The sequence below is a fragment of the Polypterus senegalus genome, chromosome 13 (assembly GCF_016835505.1).
Source record: "Polypterus senegalus isolate Bchr_013 chromosome 13, ASM1683550v1, whole genome shotgun sequence".
In the NCBI taxonomy this organism is placed as follows: domain Eukaryota; kingdom Metazoa; phylum Chordata; class Cladistia; order Polypteriformes; family Polypteridae; genus Polypterus; species Polypterus senegalus.
In genome coordinates this window covers 96,637,941-96,657,810 of record NC_053166.1, presented here as the reverse complement: position 1 = coordinate 96,657,810, position 19,870 = coordinate 96,637,941, and the positions used below count along the sequence as shown (strand labels likewise).

General features: G+C 37.2%; 1 protein-coding gene across 1 annotated transcript in view; it reads right to left on the bottom strand.

Annotated features, from left to right (window-relative positions):
• The window catches only part of hspbp1 (HSPA (heat shock 70kDa) binding protein, cytoplasmic cochaperone 1), a 97,403-nt gene that overhangs the window by 17,900 nt on the left and 59,633 nt on the right, over positions 1-19,870 (bottom strand). Inside the window, exon 6 of the mRNA XM_039774669.1 lies at positions 6,783-6,879. Coding sequence (XP_039630603.1) covers positions 6,783-6,879 — 97 coding nt within the window. The remainder of the gene's footprint in view (positions 1-6,782; positions 6,880-19,870) is intronic.

Below are 19,870 nucleotides of genomic sequence, written 5' to 3'. Positions count from 1 at the left end.
ATTCAGATAAGGATCTTAAGCTACCAGAAGAAACAGCAAGTGCCACTGAGAGTGCTAGTGGATTATTACCAATTGTGAGTAAGAGAGAGATCACAATTACTTCAATGGGTTTTCTTTTTGTTTGCTCCCACACATCACAGTCGTGCTCCTGTACCAAGTGAGTCCATTTTAATAGATCTTGCAAAAGACATGTTTCTTACTTCATATTAATCTGAAGTGAGTCAACACTTTTCAGTTCTTTGGTCTTCATCTTTCCCATTTCTGATATACAATATTTGTAAATGTGATTAATATTACTTTTAGTCAATGAAGTGACATGCTTAATGTGTACATGAATTCCCCTACTGAAAAAACAAAACGGGTTGACCATGGGGTTTACAAAAAATATGATAAAATGAACTACCTGATTTATCTTAACATGTTTAAGTAAAAACGTGCTCATTGGAATTTTGTCTAAAAAATAAACAAGGCTTCAAACAATAAACACAAAATAAAAATTCAAACATTAATTCATGCGTCAATGACATGATAATGAATACCAAGACAATTTAGGATATTCAGTTACACAAACTGTTTTGTAACAATACACTCCCAAACAGGTTTCTCAGAAAATTACCTTTTTGTTGTTTTTTTTCTTACGTCAGTATATGGAGAAGACATTAGCTGGTTTATAATACTTACTAACAAAATACCCGCGCTTTGCAGCGGAGAAGTACTGTGTTAAAGAAGTTATGAAAAAAAAAAGGTAAAATTTTAAAAATAACGTAACGTGATTGTCAATGTACTGTAATTGTCGTAGGCTTATTTTAGTACTCAGAATGATGACTATGATTGTAAATGTTGTGTATGAGAAATACACATTTTTAGGATGTAAGGATCTCTTTGTAAACAAAGCCTGCAGTTCTGCCCTCTGGCTTTAAAATGTCTGCTGAGCTTACTTTTGAGCATGCAACGTAAAGTTGGCCATGTGAGAAGCAATCTTGTGTCAAGTCAATGCCGACCTTTTTTAGAGTCTGGCCCTGTGAGTCCTTTATTGTCATAGCGAAGCAGACCCTTACTGGAAATTGGAGCGGTTTGAACTGGAATGGGAGGTCAGAGGGTATGAGATGGATGCGAGGAATAAATACAGTCTTCTCTGAGCCTGTTTCAGTGAAGACAGTTGCCTCAATGAGGTTCTTGTGCGGAGATTCGATCTAAAGCCTGGTGCCATTACAAAGTTGTTGGTTGTAAGTTTCGTCGTAAAGCGGTGGAGTAATCGAAAAGGCAGGAGTCACCAGCAGGCAGACGTGAAGTAAGGCAAACAATAACAGGCTTGAAGCGGTGGAGTAAAGAAGAAGGGAGCAGTGAGCACAAACAGCTGAGGACAGTAAGGAAGCAAGTGAGCAGGAACATAAGCACTGGATGTCGTTAATGTATATAGGCAGGGAGCCAACCACGTGGTAGGTGTGTGGACAGCGGCCATGTGGAAAAAGGAAGGGGATCTGGGGGTGGCGATTGTGTGTGAAATAAATTCTCTTTTAATGGAAATAAGGAATGAAACCCCCAAAAGGAGAGCTCAGTTTCAAGACTTCCTTATGGCGCCGGTGAGATCACTTCTTTACATGTAAATTAAGTAAACGTGTCTGCGGCGCACATCAGGATTGGTCGCCGGTTTCACTGCCGACTTCCCAGGCCGTGTGATTATAAACTTTTAAAAGAAAGTTCAGATAAAGGACTGGGGAACGTGTGGGGATTGTGTGTGTCTAATTTATATGTGTATATAGTTGTAATATAGGTTAAGTACATGTGAATATATTTGCACCGTTTATAATCAATAGATTAGTGCTGCTGACGGATGGCCTTATATGGGCAGTGGGAGGCATGGAGATGGAGGATGCAATATAGGCAGGCAGCCAACTACGTGGGAGGCATTGTGATGGGGGACGCAACTCTGCCTCACACAGCGACTGAGCTGGAGGCTATAGCCGTTATGTTCCTATGTACATAAGTAGTATTCAGTTATGACCGTTACGCATAGAATTTCGAAATGAAACCTGCTTAACTTTTGTAAGTAACCTGTAAAGAATGACTCTGCCAAATTTCAGCCTTCTACCTACACGGGAAGTTGGAGAATTAGTGATGAGTGAGTCAGTTAGTCAGTCAGTCAGTGAGGGCTTTGCCTTTAATTAGTATAGATAAAAAGTATAGTATTTAAAAGACAAGTTAAATTTATTCAAATTACAATTGTTATAAATATCTGATGTTAAATTTTTAAAATGACTTTTTTTAAAGATTTATCCCAACTTTAAGGCTACCTTTTTGAAATAAAACTTGATCAATTAAAATGATTGTTGTTATTTAAGAATTCCTATAAAACAGTCTTTGTTCTGTTGTTTTCAAACTAAATCACCTAAATGATCCAGCTTTGAAGTTGCTTATACCAGTGCAATAATTCAAAATTAGCCACTGGACTAAGATCGTATCTAATTCAGATAAATTTTAGTTGTTTCACTAATAAACAAATTACAGAAATTTAGTACGCTGTTTAAGTAACCCCGCTGCATAGTTATATAACTGTATAATTCTGCAATCACAGACTACCCTTAAAAGTCCCTTTATACTGTTTCAGTATTCCTACTTGTAGTTTCTGTCTAAATATTTATACTTTGGCAAGATTTCTTGTGAAGTCTTTTTGAATTTATTTCTTGTGTTTCATTCACATATTATATATATTATACACACACACAGTATATATACATACACATACGCACACAGAGTATGTTTAATTGTTACTACTTATCCAATATACAACTATTTAACAAAACAATAAACAAAACAAAAAATTCATAAATAACTGTTTTTCTCTCCTACAGCACACTCATACGTTACACTAAATCATATGGTGTCAAATTAAAGTCACCAATTAATCCAAACAGGTTTTTGGAATATGGACATAAAAAGTATAGTATATGGAGAAAAACCTATGCAATTATAGTTGAAATGTGTAAACTAATGACAGACAGTGATGGAGCAAAGATTCTAGCAATTCTCTTGGAGATTTGAGGATGCAACGCTAATCAGTGCGCCTTCAACTCACCATGCCAAGAAACTCGACACATACATTTCTCAAGGGAAGGACTTGTATATGAACAAAACTATAAAACTACAAAGTATGCAAAACATCAAGATTGTCTTACTTAAGCCTGTGTTAACTCTATTTTTAAAAAAAAAAAAAATTCGGAATTAATGTCTAAAGCAATGTTTATAGAATGGCAATGTAACTGAAAGCACCAAAAAAGTCAAGAGTGGCCAATGTCAGCAAAAGCAAAAGGGGCAGGGGTTTTAAAGAATGAGTGAGAACCCCAATGTGCAAGTTGTGTTCCTAATCACCTACCATTTTATAACTAATTTATCCAGTTCAACATTGTTGGGAGCTGTTGCCCATCCAATCTGCATGTGGTAGGTACGTGGTAGATAAAGTTGGATGCACCCACCTTTGCACCCGTTTCCCTGCAATATTAACAAAATAAGCTGCTCCATACATTTAACGCAAAATAAAATTTAGTTAGCGCTTCAAAATGTTCACATTTTTCAGACAGTTTTGAGGCAAATCTTCAATGATATGACATACAGTTTATTAACCGAACCACGCAATCTAGGACACGCATAGCTTTCAGAGCTACTTAAATTGATTTGGCATGCACTACATAAAACAAGAAATAAAACTAATGCTTATTACTATAAAAACTAAATTGTGCCAAATGTGCTGAATGCAAAAATGAAACATATTTGGCAGGTACAAGAGTAAAAGATATGCCTTCTTCAGTTATGAATAATAATTGTTGCCAAATTCACTGGCAAATTCTTGAACAGCAGTAACAACAATACAGGTCCATCTCAATAAATTAGAATATTATCGAAAAGTTAATTTATTTCAGTAATTCAATTCAAAAAGTGAAACTCGTATATTATATAGATTCATTACCCACAAAGTGATATATTTCAAGCATTTATTTCTTTTAATTTTGAGGATCATGGCTTATAGCTAATGAAAACCCAAAATTCAGCATCTCAGAAAATTGTGAAGAAGTTCACTATAGTAGACTCATGGTGTCACGCTCCACTCAGCTAATTAACTCAAAACACATGCAAAGGTGTCCTGAGTCTTTAAATGGTCTCGAAGTATGGTTCAGTAGGCCACACAAGCAAAGCCACAAAAGGTTATTGCTAAAGAAGCTGGCTGTTCACAGAGTGCTGTATCTAAGTATATTAAGAGAAAGTTTGAGTGGAAGGAAAAAATGTGTCAGAAAAAGGTGCACAAGCAACAGGAATAACCACAGCTTTCAGAGGATTGTGAAGCACAGCTCATTCAAGAATTTGGGGGAGATTCACAAGGAGTGGACTGCTACTGGTCAGTGCCCCAAGAGCCACTATACACAGATGTATCCGGGACATATGCTAAAACTGTCGCATTCCTTTTGTCAAGGCACTCCTGAACCACAGACAACGTTGGACGCATCTTACCTGGGCTGAAGAAAAAACAGACTGGACTGTTGCTCAGTGGATCAAATTCCTCTTTTCAGAAGAAAGTAAATTTCACATTTCATTTGGAAATCAAGGTCCCAAAGTCTCGAGGAAGAGTGGAGAGGCACACAATTCAAGCTGCTTGAGGTCCAGTGTAAAGTTTCCATAGTCAGTGATAATATCTGGAGCCATATCATCTGCTGGTGTTGCTCCACTGTGTTTTATCAAGTCCAAAGTCAGCACAGCTGTCTACCTGGAAATTTTAGAGCACTTCATGCTTCTCTATGCTGACAAGCTTTACGGAGATGCCGATTTCATTTTCTAGCAAAACTTGCATCTGCCTACACTGCCAAAAGTACCAATACCTGGTTTACCATGAGCACCTTTTTACCATGGTATCACTGTGCTTGATTGGCCAGCAAACTCACTTGACCTAAACTGCATACAGAATCTATGAGGTATTAAAAAGAGGAAGATGAGAGACACCAGACCCAACAATGCAGACAAGCTGAAGGCTGCTATCAAAGCATCCTGGGCTTCCGTAACACCTCAGCAGTGCCATAGGCTGATCGCCTCCATGCCACGTTGCACTGATGCGGTCATTCATGCAAAAGGAGCCCCGACCAAGTATTGAGTGCGTACATGGACATACTTCTTAGTAGGCCAACATTTCTGTATTAAAAATATAACTCTAAGTTATTGAGATTCACCTGTACAAAAGTCTGATCTATATGTGAGACGGCATGAAAAGAGAACAAAGGTTTTTAATTTTTTTTACATGAAATGTGTATTAATCTTAAATTGACAAATTCAATTTCACAACAATAATTCATTTTATTCACTAGTGTAACCAGGTTGCAACAAATCTAAAAAAAACAAGGAAAATTAAAACATCAGGCATTTGTGAAATGTGGAATTTAAATTAACTTGACTTGTCCATTAAATCTCCCAGAAGTGCTACTAACAAGCTCATATCTCCTCCATAAAATGTCACAAAGCTAAAGAAATTATTTTCTGACAAACACATGCACACACACACACACACACTATCTGAGGAATGGAAGGTGGGAAAGATAAAGAAATATCACCTTTTTGCTTACCTGATAAGAATTCAGTACTTAACAACTTAAGAGAAAAATAAAAGTTGCACTTTGAAACATTTTAATTTTTGGGGATTTTTAGAATGCCAAGAAATAAGGTTAAAAACCCCTGTTCTAAAGTCCAACAAAATGCTTGATCATTTTACTTGAATAAGTTTCTTTGTAAGACATAGGAGCATAATAAATCCTTTCTTCAAATCCCACACCATTTGAAGCCTGAACATTCTCTCCTGGTCTGCATTGGGTTTCCTACCACACCCTTAAGGTGTGACAGATAGGTTGAATGCGGATTCCACATTGGCCCTTTGTATATAAACTCATGTATCCATGTGTGGGCCATGTGATGATCAGTGCTGTTTCCTGATAATAGCTGTTGAGTTAGGCTCCACTCTCTGAAATCATAAATTCCATAAATCATATTTCAGAACACGTGATTTAAGCTTGTTAGCTGTGTAACATTAGCTTTACGAAATGTGTATGGAAAACAGTAAGGATTGTGTAGTAAAGTAAATTTACTCTTTCCAAACTAACTAGGAAACAATTGCAGACAATGTTAACAACTAATGTTACATATAGACTCTTGCTACCAACCACAGAAAACTATAATACCCATAGAAAACTAGAGAGAACTGGCAGTTTTTGCGATAAACCATCATTGTGCCTACAGTACATGTTCACTCAACTCTATCTACAGAGAGATAGCACCCTCCATGCATTATCAAGTAATATCTCAAAACATGTCCAAGTGGCTTGTAAAGATGTGACTCTATTCCTTGCCCCTGCTATAACATGCATTATTGACTGTCTATGACTACTGTGAAGTTTGTGAGGTCTGGACTGCCATGAATGAAGAAAGTGTCACCTACAGTAAGGTGTTTTACATGTCTCTTGGGGCCGATTGTCACTGAATGGCTGATGTACACATCACATGCAATTGCGTAATCTGAGGAACATTCTACAATGGTTCATGCCAGAAATGGGGTTGCAATGGTATGGGGTCCCAGTGTTAGGTACCTTTGCTTTTGGCAAGTTCAAATAAAGTACATATGACCTTTTGTAACCAGAATATTTGCTTCTTTTTTTGTTCCACACAATACACATAATTATCCAGTTCAGTTAAATTTATACTTATTCCCCCACTTACCTGATACAAGTTATTTTTTACAATAAAGTACAAACCTGCAAAGGGCACCAAGTACATATTCGTGAAAAGACTGGTGATCCATCCTAAGCACAGACACAAGTTGCTGAACCATTCCCATTGAAATCAGTGTATCTAGGAAACATGAAAAAATGTGAAATGAGCATTTTCTTTGCACTTTAGCATGTTATCTCTTTTATTCAGGCCGACTCTTTATATCTTTATATTTTAACTTTCTTTTAGTCCATAGTTTAATATTCTGGAAACAGAAATAAATTCAAAAGAAAGAAACTCAGAAGGCACCTTTGAGAGAAGGGAAGCAAACATTATTACGTTCAACTTTAAATCATTTACATTTTTATCAAGGGCCACTTAAACAGCAAGACTCACAATTCTTGGTATCTGTACTAATAAAAGGCAAAGCACTGACTGACTGACTGACTGACTTGACTGACTCACTCACTAATTCTCCAACTTCCCGTGTAGGTAGAAGGCTGAAATTTGGCAGGCTCATTCCTTACAGCTTACTTACAAAAGTTGGGCAGGTTTCATTTCGAAATTCTACGTGTAATGGTCATAACTGGAACCTATTTTCATCCATATACTGTAATTGACTGCAGCTCGATGGCCGTGGGAGGCAGAGTTGCGTCTCACATCATCAAGCCTCCCACATAATTGAGTGCCTGCCCATATAAGGTAAATATTCGCGGGTCAAGGACTGTGCTTAGCATATTCACAAGTAAAAATATCTGAATCACAAACTGATGTTAATTATATTTTGTCCATTAAATAATTCTAAATAGTCTGTCTGCTTCCTTTCATAGCTTTTCCGATGGTTGTGCTGCTTCCAGCCACGTATTTTCGTATTAAAGCATTTAACCAATCACATTTCAGCCATCATTTGCTGGCAGGCAGAGAGGCCTTCACAATCCGTTGTGCGTGCACTCTAACACAGAATAAATGTTGATTAACATGGTGCTTCAACCAATCAGATTTTGAGTTGGTGTCAGTAGGGTCCTCTAGCAAGGGTACGGCAACATTACCGTATTCAGAAACATTGATTGGATAGAAGCCAATATGAGAAACTCTACGAGGTCACTGAATGCATCGCAATCGCTCCGCGCGTCCTCACGCGCACTAGGGCCAACTCCATGGCAGGATTCTGGACAATATTATTTGCCAGACAGAGACCAGATTTCAACACCACAAAAACCTGATGTTTGCCACGCTCCTCGAGCCCCAGAAGTTTCGGGAAAACAAGAAAAATTTTACACATGCAGCCTTCTCCAGTTTAACACAAGAGCCACGGAGCGGTTTTTGATCTGTCTCGGCTAAAAACAGAACTGACTGTAATGTATGCCATGGATGATTTTGCAGGAAAATCTCCCACTGATCTCCTTGAATTCCTTCATCAGAAAAATCTGAATGAGACCATGGGGCAGCTGTTCACATTGGTATATTTGACAGTGACCATTCCCCGTGTACAATGATTCTGTCGAGCAGTCATTTTCAGTCCTAAAGTGAATTAAAACTTATGCCAGAAATACGACAGGGCAGGTTCGACTTTCAGCATTAGCTTCGATGGCGATAGAAAGGGACTTTTTGATGGAACTGAAGCACACGGATAATCCGTACGACAGAGTAATTGAACTGTTTTTGAGGAAAGAGAGGAGGATGTATTTTGTTTACAAATAATCCGAATTTTTGGTGAGTAAAATGTTGCGATTTTCCTAAATAATATTGCAAGTTTATGAGTTATTATTGATGTTTTTTATGTGTGTCGCGGCTGTGGCTGAAGTAGAAAGGAACTTGCTCACCCCGGTTTGTCTATTCAATAAAGGCATTTATTGTGGATACAGTTTATATATATATATATATATATATATATATATATATATATATATATATATATATATATATATATATATATACATACATATATACACATACACATATATAAATACACTCATAACATTGACAAAACAATTACATTGACAATCATGTTACATTATTTTCAAAATGTTTCCTTTTCATTACTTCTTTAACACACTACTTCTCTGTTGCGAAGCGCGGGTATTTTGCTAGTGTACTATAATTGAAATACTGTGTGGTATTTATAAAGCAAGAAAAAGGCACAGCAACATACATTGTGACCCATTTTCTAGGTAGAATTAATCATATTTAAAATTCGCCAAATTTTTAGAAATTGTTAATTACGCAGAAATGAACATACACTTACTTTGCAATGTTCGCACTCATGTTTCATTAAGCTTGTAAAAAAAAGCAACAAATCGCATGTAAACTTTAAATACAACAAATTACACATGAATACAGATAAAATTCCATTCCAACTATCTTTACAATAAAATTTTCATTACAACGAAGTATTTTTATGGTCCCGACAGTTTCCCCATATGACGCGAGTCTATAGAAATCTCGTTACTACAAAGTACATTCAGCAGATTGCTTTCATTACAATGAAGTGCCCAAAAGACCTTGAAATGCCTGAATAAATCATCCACAGAGCAGTTAGTTCTGTGGCCGCAGCTTAGTCTGTGAACAACAATCCCCAAACAGAAACATTGTAATTTTTTTTCTTTCTTCGATCTTTCCTTTTTTTTTTGCCCTTTTTGTTTCCTCTGGTTTTCAGTGATACCTTTTGCTTATTGTTTGTCAACATTTGAAAAACATCCATTGGAATTTAACTCATTGTCACCATCCTATTGAAATGGCAGACACGAAAAAACGATAACAGTTCACATTAGAAAAAAAACCCTTTACATTTTTGTAGCTCTCGATTGTGGCAAAAAGAAAAAAAAGACGTTGCCAGTGAATTCAGAATTTCGCCATCAACGCTGTCAACTTTCTTGAAAGACCGAGCAAAAAAAACTCAGGTTGCAAACATATTTGAACTGCTGCATTTGAAGATGTCGAAAAAGCAGTTTTAATGTGGTTCAGTGATGATCATTCAAGAAACATTCCTATTAATGCGGCACTCACTCAAGAAAATGTGAGGTTTGTAAACTCTCTTGGGACCTCCCCTAACTGGACGACATGCTGAAGAGTGTCACAAAGTCTAATCTCCGAGTCTATGGAAGATTGTTTATCTGTTGCCGGGGCAACAGCCGGCTCAAACATACGCTGCGTCTCTCAGCTATGTGGTGTCTCTCTGCCAAAGCAAACAGAAAAGATATTGATGGGTGATGCAAGGAACAATGTAAATTCAGGTAACAGGATTACTTGATCACTGATCTGGCCACGACCTTGCCTGACTGCTGTGTCTATGTATAGCAGAGTGGCAGATCACGCTACAATAAATAAGTGTGCTGTTCCTGTTTCAAGCTAAATAAAGCTGGTTTTGCTAAAGTACTGAGACTCAGCCTCATGTTTTACGGTGCAAGACAGGGACTTATAGCGCGACCACAATCTTTTAGGATTTGCTTCTGTGTCGCTTCACTGCAGCACTATGAGCCTCTTCATGCGCTGCCCCAGCAACAGACAACAATCATTCACAGACGCTGCAATTGCGCTTCGGGGACGCACTTCAGCGTGTCATTCACGCTGGGTGGGGAGTGGGGGGTCTCAAAAGAGTTCAGAAACCTCACAATATGAAAAAGAAAAGGATGAATGCCCACAACATACTTCCACATTTAGATAATGTTTGCGTTAAATTCCTCCCACCCAATGCACAGCAGTGTTTCAGCCATTGGATTTGGGCATCATTCGCATCCTGAAAGTGTATTATCACAAGGAAATGCTGAGAAAAATTTCCATCAGTATAACTTGTAGGGAGGAGGAGATTAAAATTAACGTGAAAGAAGCTATTGAAATGATTGCAAATGCCTGGGCGCAAGTTAAAGAAAGCACTACAGTAACAAATACAGAATCTTATTACAACGTAATTTCCGTTACAAAAAAAAAAATTTTAGGTCCCTGGGAGTTCGGAATTTTACCTGTATGTCTAAACTGCAGCTGTTTTTAGGATCCTCCAGGATTATTGTGCGTTTGATGAATGGTTCAATGTGGTGAAGCAAAATGCCGACATACAAATGCATTCATGGTGCTTTTATATTCAAGAGTCGCATATTCCCCAAATTAATGACACAATACATTTTAAAAGTCTCACATACCATTTTCTGTGCCATCTTTTTTTTTTTTGCACCTTTACAATATACCATAAGAATGTACAGCAGCTTATTTGAGCCACAGAGGGAAAAAAAATGACATAATGAAAATGTCTAATTTGTAATTAAAGTGAAAATTTCAGCATTAACCTTGTAGTTTACTTTATCATTAAAGCAGATTGTCAGAAATGTCATCTTAAAACTGACCCAGTTGTTAAATCGCTATGCGCTTCTAAGGATTCCTCCTGAACTGACAGCTGCCTCGCCCCACAGAACACATTACATTTATGATACTCCAGCGCTCTGCACATTTAGAATTATTAGATTTATACTTGATATCACTTTCATGATGAAATGCATTAAAATAATTATGTTACATTTTATAGATAAATTGTTAACTTTGTTTAAATAATGAATACTGCTAATAGTTACACATATGGAGTGGCACGGTTGCAGAGCGGTAGCGCTGCTGTCACGCAGGGAGTCACGTCCCTTGTGTTCCCTGCCTGGAGTTTGCATGTTTCCACAGTGTGCTCAGTTTTCCATCCAAAGACATGAAGGTATGGTGATTTGGTGAAGCTACAATGACGGCAACTGTAAAGTGTGGTTGTGTTCACCTTGCGATGAGCTGATGCCTCATCCAGGGATTTTGTTTCTGTGTTGCGCTGATGCTGCTGGAATGGGCGCATCCCCCCGAATTGATGGGTGTAATCATTAAACACCTTTTTCAGAGATATTGTGGCAAGGTGTCCTTGGAATTTAACGGATGTTTCGAGCACACGCGTTGCATCTCGTGAAGTATAAACCTGGCCTTTAATTGCCTTACTTTTCAGCTGACGATCTTGACTAGGGCTTATTTTTGGGGTAGGGCTTATATTACAGACCAGCCTGAAAATCATGCTAGGGCTTATTTTTGGAGTAGGTTTTATTTTCGGGAAAACACAGTAAATGAAATTAACCTAAAAAGTTTTGCAAAAGCACTGCCCATGCTTTTTTTTGTGGGTCTGGTTCAGTATTTATTTATTTGGGTGTTGCTTTTATGGCAACTTACAACTTTACAGATATAACTTGTTAATTTTGTTGTGCATTTCCAATTGGTGCACAGGCAGGTAAAGTTACTTGCCAACAGTAACAAAGTGTCAGTTAACGAGATTTTAACTCACAACTTCAGGAAAGAAGTTTAAAGCCTTAACCTCTACGCCACACTGCCTAAATTTTAAGTTTAAGTGTTAAAGGCTGTTTCATAAGAGTTCCAAAATAATGGGAGTAATATTAAACAGACAAGACTGATTTCACACAGGAAGCTTTAAACTTTGAACAAAAAAGGATAGACAAATTTGATTATGACAAAGTTTATGACATCTGAAATTTGAATTAATTTGCCGCCTGCATTAAATATTACTCTTTAGTAAGCTTATTTTTTAAACCATTTAATGACACAAATACAAATTATATAATTCCACATATTACCAACCTAACAGAACGATTCTCTGAAAAAGTAGATTTTAAACGCATGTTGCTAGAAAAATAGCTTTAAAAGAGTCTGTTTAAATGTATTTTGTTCCAATGTACATGTATTTTGGAATTTACTAATGCAGCAGTACAAATAAAATCATGTCTGAATTTTCATTCTATATACTGATTAAGCTGTATTTTTCAGTACTGGACGGAAAATGTCAGAATAAACTTAGAATGTGCACATGGTAAGATAAATTATGTATGTCCATGATCATATCATTCTTTATAACCCCTATGCTGAAATCCCCCAGCATTTAAAATATTCCCTCACTTTTTGTTACACTGGGGGAATACCATGTTAACCACATTAACTGGATTGGAGAGTTGGAAAAAGCACACAGATTTCACAAACTATAAATCCTCCAGCAGAGATTTGTTGTACTTGCTGGAGGATTGCTAAGAGTATCAGTTCCCTCTTGCAACAGCTGTACTTTTCGAGTTGTCATGGCTAGGATGCGTACTTAGGATGCTGGGAGTTACAAACCTAAGGATCAACTTCTCCTTAACTAAATATATAGCAACTCACCTGTGACTGAGCTTACTGCATAGCTGTGCATGCTGTTGTTGTAGAGAGATTTCAGTATTTCATCTCTCAATCCCTGCGGCTATAATTCTTTAGACATTGATCGAGACAGCATACTTAGGAAGCTGAGAATTATACTTTGTGGGTCCTTAGGAAGCCGAGAATTATACTTAGTGGGTCCTACTGCGTGTGCTAAACATCCACTTGCCAATCAAGTTTCTTGCCCTGTGAATGAGCTTACTATGGCATATGGTGCTGGGTACATCCAGTGAAATGTGTGCATTAAAACAGAAAATAAACACAAAATTTTGGAAAGCAAAAAAAAAAAAAAGTAATAACACTTCATGGGTGGGCAGATGGGATTATGCTTGAACTACTGCTTGGACTCCACCTTGCTACTGGGGAAACCACAGAAAACTAGAATGTAGTATCATAGTTGAGATAAAACTTGGGATTATATAAATAAAAAATAAAGGGCCTAAATGAGGAAAAATCGAAAGAGCTTCAGGATATAAAAGACCTGGAGATATGTTTAAGTACTAATTTTATTACAACCTTTACAGAAATGCTACGAAAAATTGATTAAAAAATATAGGAAAATACAAGCAAGTTAGAGAATAAAATAAGAGTACTTGCTGCTCAGCTTGAAGATGTTAAGCAAATGTTTACAACTTGTATTGAAATAGTGGAGCAACTGACTTTAGTGATGGATGAAAACACAAGGGGTGTAAAATCAGAATGCAAAGTACTTGCTGACAAACTGGCTGTCCTGGAAGACAGATATAGAAGGAACATTAAATGTCCCAACTCAGTGAAAGTCATCAAGATCTCATCAGCCTACCAGATATGTGGATCGAATGCCACCTGTTCCAGTCATGCACCAAACAAACAACATTTTGGATAAAAATTTTGGAATGCCTATTAGATAGTCTTAGTGTCATAATCACTCCAAACCCATTAACAGTTGTGTTTAGTGTACTCCCAGACAGGCTGAAAGTGGAGAAGGACAGACAAACTGTAATTGCCTAGCACAAAAGCCTATGTTGCTAAACTGGAAGAATTCCACCCCACCACTTTCAAGTCAGTGGGTAAATGATGATCTTTACTATCAAATTCTTACTTAGAGGATCCATTCAAAACTTTTTTTTTTTTTTTTGTAAATATGGCAGGATGTAATCAATAATATTTTAGAATGCGCTTCCATTTCAGGAAAAAAAAAGATACTCTTCCTTTCTTGCTGCTTTTAAAAATTAGATTTGGCTGTTAGCCCACCTTTCTATTGGGTGGTGGTTGAATTTGACTTTGAATAGGAATTGAATGGAATGTTATCTGCTTCTAAATATAATCAATAAAAAAATAAAGAAATTGGGCTGTAATAGGAGGCTTTTCTTTTCATATTTCTCTAAAATGATCTAATCCGTGTAACAGAAGTGAAAAGAAATTCCTACATGTAACAATACACACAGAAAGTGAGTAACTTTCTATTTACCCTAGCAGCATAAATGATGACAATTTATTTACAATCTTACTATGTTCTTCCCATAAACTTGGAAATTAATTTAGGTCCCCAAAATAAACTGACCAGTCGAATATAATTACACGAAACTGAAGAATAATAATTTGCACTAAAAACTTACCCATGATTCTTCTTTGATTCTCATAAAAGTATGTAAAGAAAAGTATGCATCATCCAACTCATATCTCCAATCCTTCTGCCGCGTTGATCATTTTATTTTACCACTTCAGCGCCTCCTTTGTTACACCTGAGTATTATTATAATTGTTCTTGCTATTGTTAATTATTTATGTTGTGGCCTCTAGTTTTGTTACTCCCATGGCCAAAATGTTTATGGTGTGTCAGTGCCCATGTTGTCCACTGCTTGCTCCTGGTTTGTTTTTTTGTATTTTTTTTTTGTATTTTATTGATTCCGTTGTAACAATTGCAAATATTTTAAAGAACCGTCTACCCATCTGCCTTTTGGAACCACATAAATCCAGGACAAGGCAAAACCTATTTTTACTAGGCAGAAGGCAAGCTCCACTCTACACTTTCACAAGTAAGTTAAAAGATGTATATAGCCAAACCGCATGACTTTCACTGAAACCACAACAAAGGTCATGCAGAGAACTCATAAGATTCTAACAGACAACGGTGGCTCTTAAGATTCAAATGCAACAACACTAACTGGTGACCTTTTCAACTTTGAATATGCCTGCTGTGTAGACAATTTGTAAATATGTACATGACAGAAAAAAGGTGATGCTTTATAAGCTCCTGGATGCAATGTGTTTTAGCCTACCAGCCATTATCACTATAAGGACAACAAAGTTCTTGAAAAAAAAAAAAAAAAAAAGAATATCAAAATGTTTCTAAAACAACCACTTGTGATATATTTCAGTTGCTTAGATGCACAATTATAAATTAACTCATGGCAAGTTATGTTTTTATTATCGTATAGTACTTATCAAGAAATAACAGAACAATATAAAGTAATGCTTTGATGCACAATATATTTATCTAAAAGATGAAATTCAGATGTGTGCATTTTCATAGAATATTTACAGACATGCATACATTTGTTGTTTTCCTTATATGCCTTTAAAAAAGGGGCTTCATGCCTCCTGAAAATTGATTGAATGAAAAGCAATTGTCCTACATGTCTTTGATATATCATTGAGAAAAGCAAAGCAATTTTGAAAAGAGATAAAGTATTGCTTATTCTACAGAAATAATCTAAAATGGCCTGGACACATTTGTTGATACCTCTAGAAAAGTTTATAAATAATTGGATGAGTGTGATTTTTCAAACTACCCATTTTCTTTTATCAGTATCACACACCTCCAAACATGAAATCAGTCATTTAGACAACTTAAATAGAGAAAAGTAGTCACTCATCTGGTTGGCATCATCATGTGTCCCACACTGAACATAGACCAGAGAAATCAAAGGAGGAAGGTGTCTGAGGAGATTAGAAACAAAATTATAGGCATGCAAATTAAAGTTAAAGGCTATAAGACTATGTCCATGCAGCTTGATGTTCCAGTGACAACAGCTGTAAAAATTAAGTAATTTAAGGTCCATGCTCCAATTTAAGGTTGTACAACAAAATATTAAGTGTCCCATCATTTTTGTCCAAGGCATTTTCATTTGTGTTATTTGAAATTCTGTTGAATCAAAACTGTAAAGCAAAGTAAGATTCTTGTCAAATATAGAGTAAATAATGATAAGTGGCAATTACTTTTGTTAGTTTCAAGTTATTTCAGAGACAATTATTGGTTCTTCTTTATTTGTGTAGGGGTACAACAAATTTGTCCATGTGTGCAATGTACAGTTTTAATACCAGCCCTTGAATGGCTTGACAAGCACAATTACCATACATACTCGCGTATCAGTCGATCTCGCAGATAAGTGGAGTGTATTTTTTAAGCTGAAAATTATGAAATTTGTTATGACCCGTGTACAAGTCAAGGGTAAAACTTGGGTTTTTTCATGGCCCGTTGTCTTAATAAGTACGGTCTTCTCACCAATACCTGCTACAGTTCGATTCCCCAACATATCAAATGTCATTGGCGTTTCATCCATGTTACCAATGTTACTGAGATCAAAGTCATGCCTTTGTCTTTGCTTGATAATAAATTTATGAAAGGAACTGACCTTTTCTTCTAGATCTTTCGGCAGCTTCTGCGCGATTTTTTAGCTGCGAAGGCTAGCCCATATCTGTTCATAAACCGCGTACACGGTGCCAGCCGATGCTTGAAATTCCAACAAAGGCTTATCTGGTGTTATGGGTCCACAGATCTCTTAGCAAAGGGCATTTTTGTTTTTCAATATATAATCACCGTGCTCACGACTTAGCGAGCCGCAGGGCTATCTGCGGTGTGGGCGTTTCTCACCTAGTGCACAGGTGGGGGACTGCCCACATCCGTGATTGTTCCTGTGGCTAATGTGCTGCAGCTGCTATGTCCTTTCTCCATATAAAGAGAAGCGCGAATCAGTTAGAGAGGAAGGAAAAACGGAGAAAAAAAAAACAGAAAGACGGGGGATGGAGAAAGCAGGAGGGGGAGAGAGAGAGAGAGAGTGGGTGAGCAAGCGAACAAGCGCTCGCAGGCATGGAAGCCAAAACGGAGAAAAAAAAAGGAAGAGAAAGAAAGATGGAGGGGGCTGGAGAAAGCAGGAGAGAGAGAGAGAGAGAGAGGGTGTGCGAGTAGGCAGGCGAGCGAGCGAACGAGCGCTTGCTGGCAGCTGTGTGGTAGCCTGGGTGCTAGGCCAGGTTTTTAAAGGATTGTTTTTCTATTTTATTGATTTTTAAACCTCCACGTTTGCTTTATGGATTATTTATTTAATGAAGAGTTCTTTTGAATCACTGCACTTACTTTGAACACCGATTTTGATTGACTGTTTTAAATAAAAGCACTGTGCACTGTGCCATTACCCAAATTCTATGGAAAATTGTGTTGCCCCGCGGATAAGTCGACACTGTTTTTTTGAATGAATTTTAAAGCATATATTTTTCGACTTATACGCAAGTATCTAAGGTAAATGAAATTTATTATTACTGTTTGCATTTTCTACATAAGAAATCGACTTTTTTTTTTCTTTCTATGAGGATGTAAGCCTGAAACACGCATCAAATTCACACTACAGAATAATAGCAGTATAAAACCAAGAAAATTGCATAATTTAACTAAGCCTTGATCAGGGTTTCAACATAGGTCTTTACTTGTAGCATGCCATATAAACATTTCACTAGTCCACCTGGTGGATTTTCAAGCTAGTGCATTCACATTATTCAAAATTTCTGAGATGGTATGATTCCCAATACTACAGAACAGTTAGGGAACAGCAAAATAGTGCAATATTTCTCACTCATTCTGCTTGGCTGTATTTGAATACTTAAGTCTTGGAAGACAGTAGGCATCTCAAAAATCAGAGATCTTTATATTGACAATATGATTGTGCCTTAAATTAGATCCATAGGGAATATAGAATTCCTTCAACAAAATTATTTTTCTATTTACAAGTTAGGTACTTTGTAAAAAGAATTTGCCTAGCTTCCCTAATCACCACTGATGCACGTTCCTAAAAATATTTTAACAAGAGGTTGGTCTCGTCCGATGCAAGACATGGACGTCTGAAGTGGAGCTCCGCTAGCAGTGGTGTTAATTTTTCATATTATTTGCTTATTATCCTGAGATATCCTGTATCTAATCAACCCAAGGAGACTGCTACAGTATATATGTAAGCATATTTAAACATGGCCAACAAGAAAGGGAGTCCGAAAGAATCGAAAACTAAAGCTGCACCCAAGCTAAGATCAGCAAGCCCTAGCTCAAGATACGGCCTTTCAGAGAGAGACCTGGATCAGCTGGGCGAAAGTACAGACTCCTCCGGACCATGGTCCGCTACATCGTCGCCGGCTGAGAGTGAAAAGGGGAGCAAATGTACGATCGTGAGTGCAGATCTCGATAGCTCGCCGATCAGAGAAAAACACCTGAAACTGGAAAAGGCCTTACAGTCCGCGATCTCAATTACTCCACGCAAGCCGGGAATAGCACCGGCTACAGTAGAGCCTGACGCTTCACCTACGGTACAAGAAAGCACAATTGAAATGTCTAAACTGCAGGTGATGTTCGCTGAGTTCATACAAGATATAAAGAAAACCGAGAAGGCAAATGAGAAAGCAAGGGCAAAGGCACATGAGAGACTGAAACAGGAATTGAAACAGGAGTTGCAACAAGCAAACGAAACGCAGTGGCTGATGCTGCAACAGCCAAATGAAAGGCTGCGACAAGAAATGCAAGTGGAAATGCGACAGGTGCTGCATAAAATTGAAACGCTTACTGATCAATTAGAGGCTCTCAAGGAGACATTCACGACTAGGATTGAAATAGCCGGAAATTTAGCTACCAGTGCTAAAAAAAAAAGCAAAAAATGTCAGCTCTGAATGCAAAAAACTCGGAGACAGAATGGCTGCTTTGGAAGATGGGAGTAGAAGATATAATGTCAGAATTGAAGGTCTGCCTGAGAATCGAGAAAGTTCAAACCCTGTGAAATTCACAGCTGAACTTTTTTCTAAAATAATCAGGGACAACTTTAAAGCAGAATCCGAGATAGCAGCGGCTTATCACGTACGCGGATCAAACACCGCTAAACCCAGACCCAGATCTTTTTTAGTTCGTTTTGAACGATTATCATTTAAGCTAGAGGTGATGACACTCCTCAGAAACAAGGAAGATATCATATATGAAAATAACCACATTCGTATGTTCCCTGACTTCTCTCCAGCAACAGCTACTAAACGCGCAGCCTTCTACAACATTAAACAGTGGTTACGGCAAGCCAGCGTCAAATACAGCCTCTTGTATCTGGCAAAACTGAAAGTGGAATGACAGGGTCAATTCTATGTCTTCGCTAGCAAGGAAGAAGCAGAAAAGGAATTAAGAAAGCTGATCCCGGGACTATTCTGATACATAATAGTGAGTCATGGCGGTTAATGATAAAGCAAGGATTATTAATCTACTGTCTGATCTATTCGTTTTAAAATACAGGTTTTATAAGCATATATTCTCATTATTATTTAGTATTACTAGGGTGCTATCTGTTTATGTTTTATTGTGCTTAATTACTTTTTCTTTTTTCTCTTTTTTTTTCAATTATTTCATCTCTACCCTAAACGAGACTGTTCAATATGGTTTATTGTTATTGCTATTTCTGTATTAAGACTTGTTATGCTTATTCTGGACACATTCTTAACACCATCTCCCGGGTTTATTATCTAGGTGTATCATCTTAATGCACTAAATTTGCTGAAGACTATATATATATATTTTAAGTGCAAAATTCTCTTTTTTTTTTTTTAAAAGACTGTATTAGTAATAGATACCTCTATCTTTCAACCCTAAAACGCCGCTGCATTGGGGCTTGTTTGGCTTTGGACATGCTCTGTCTCTGGGTATGTCA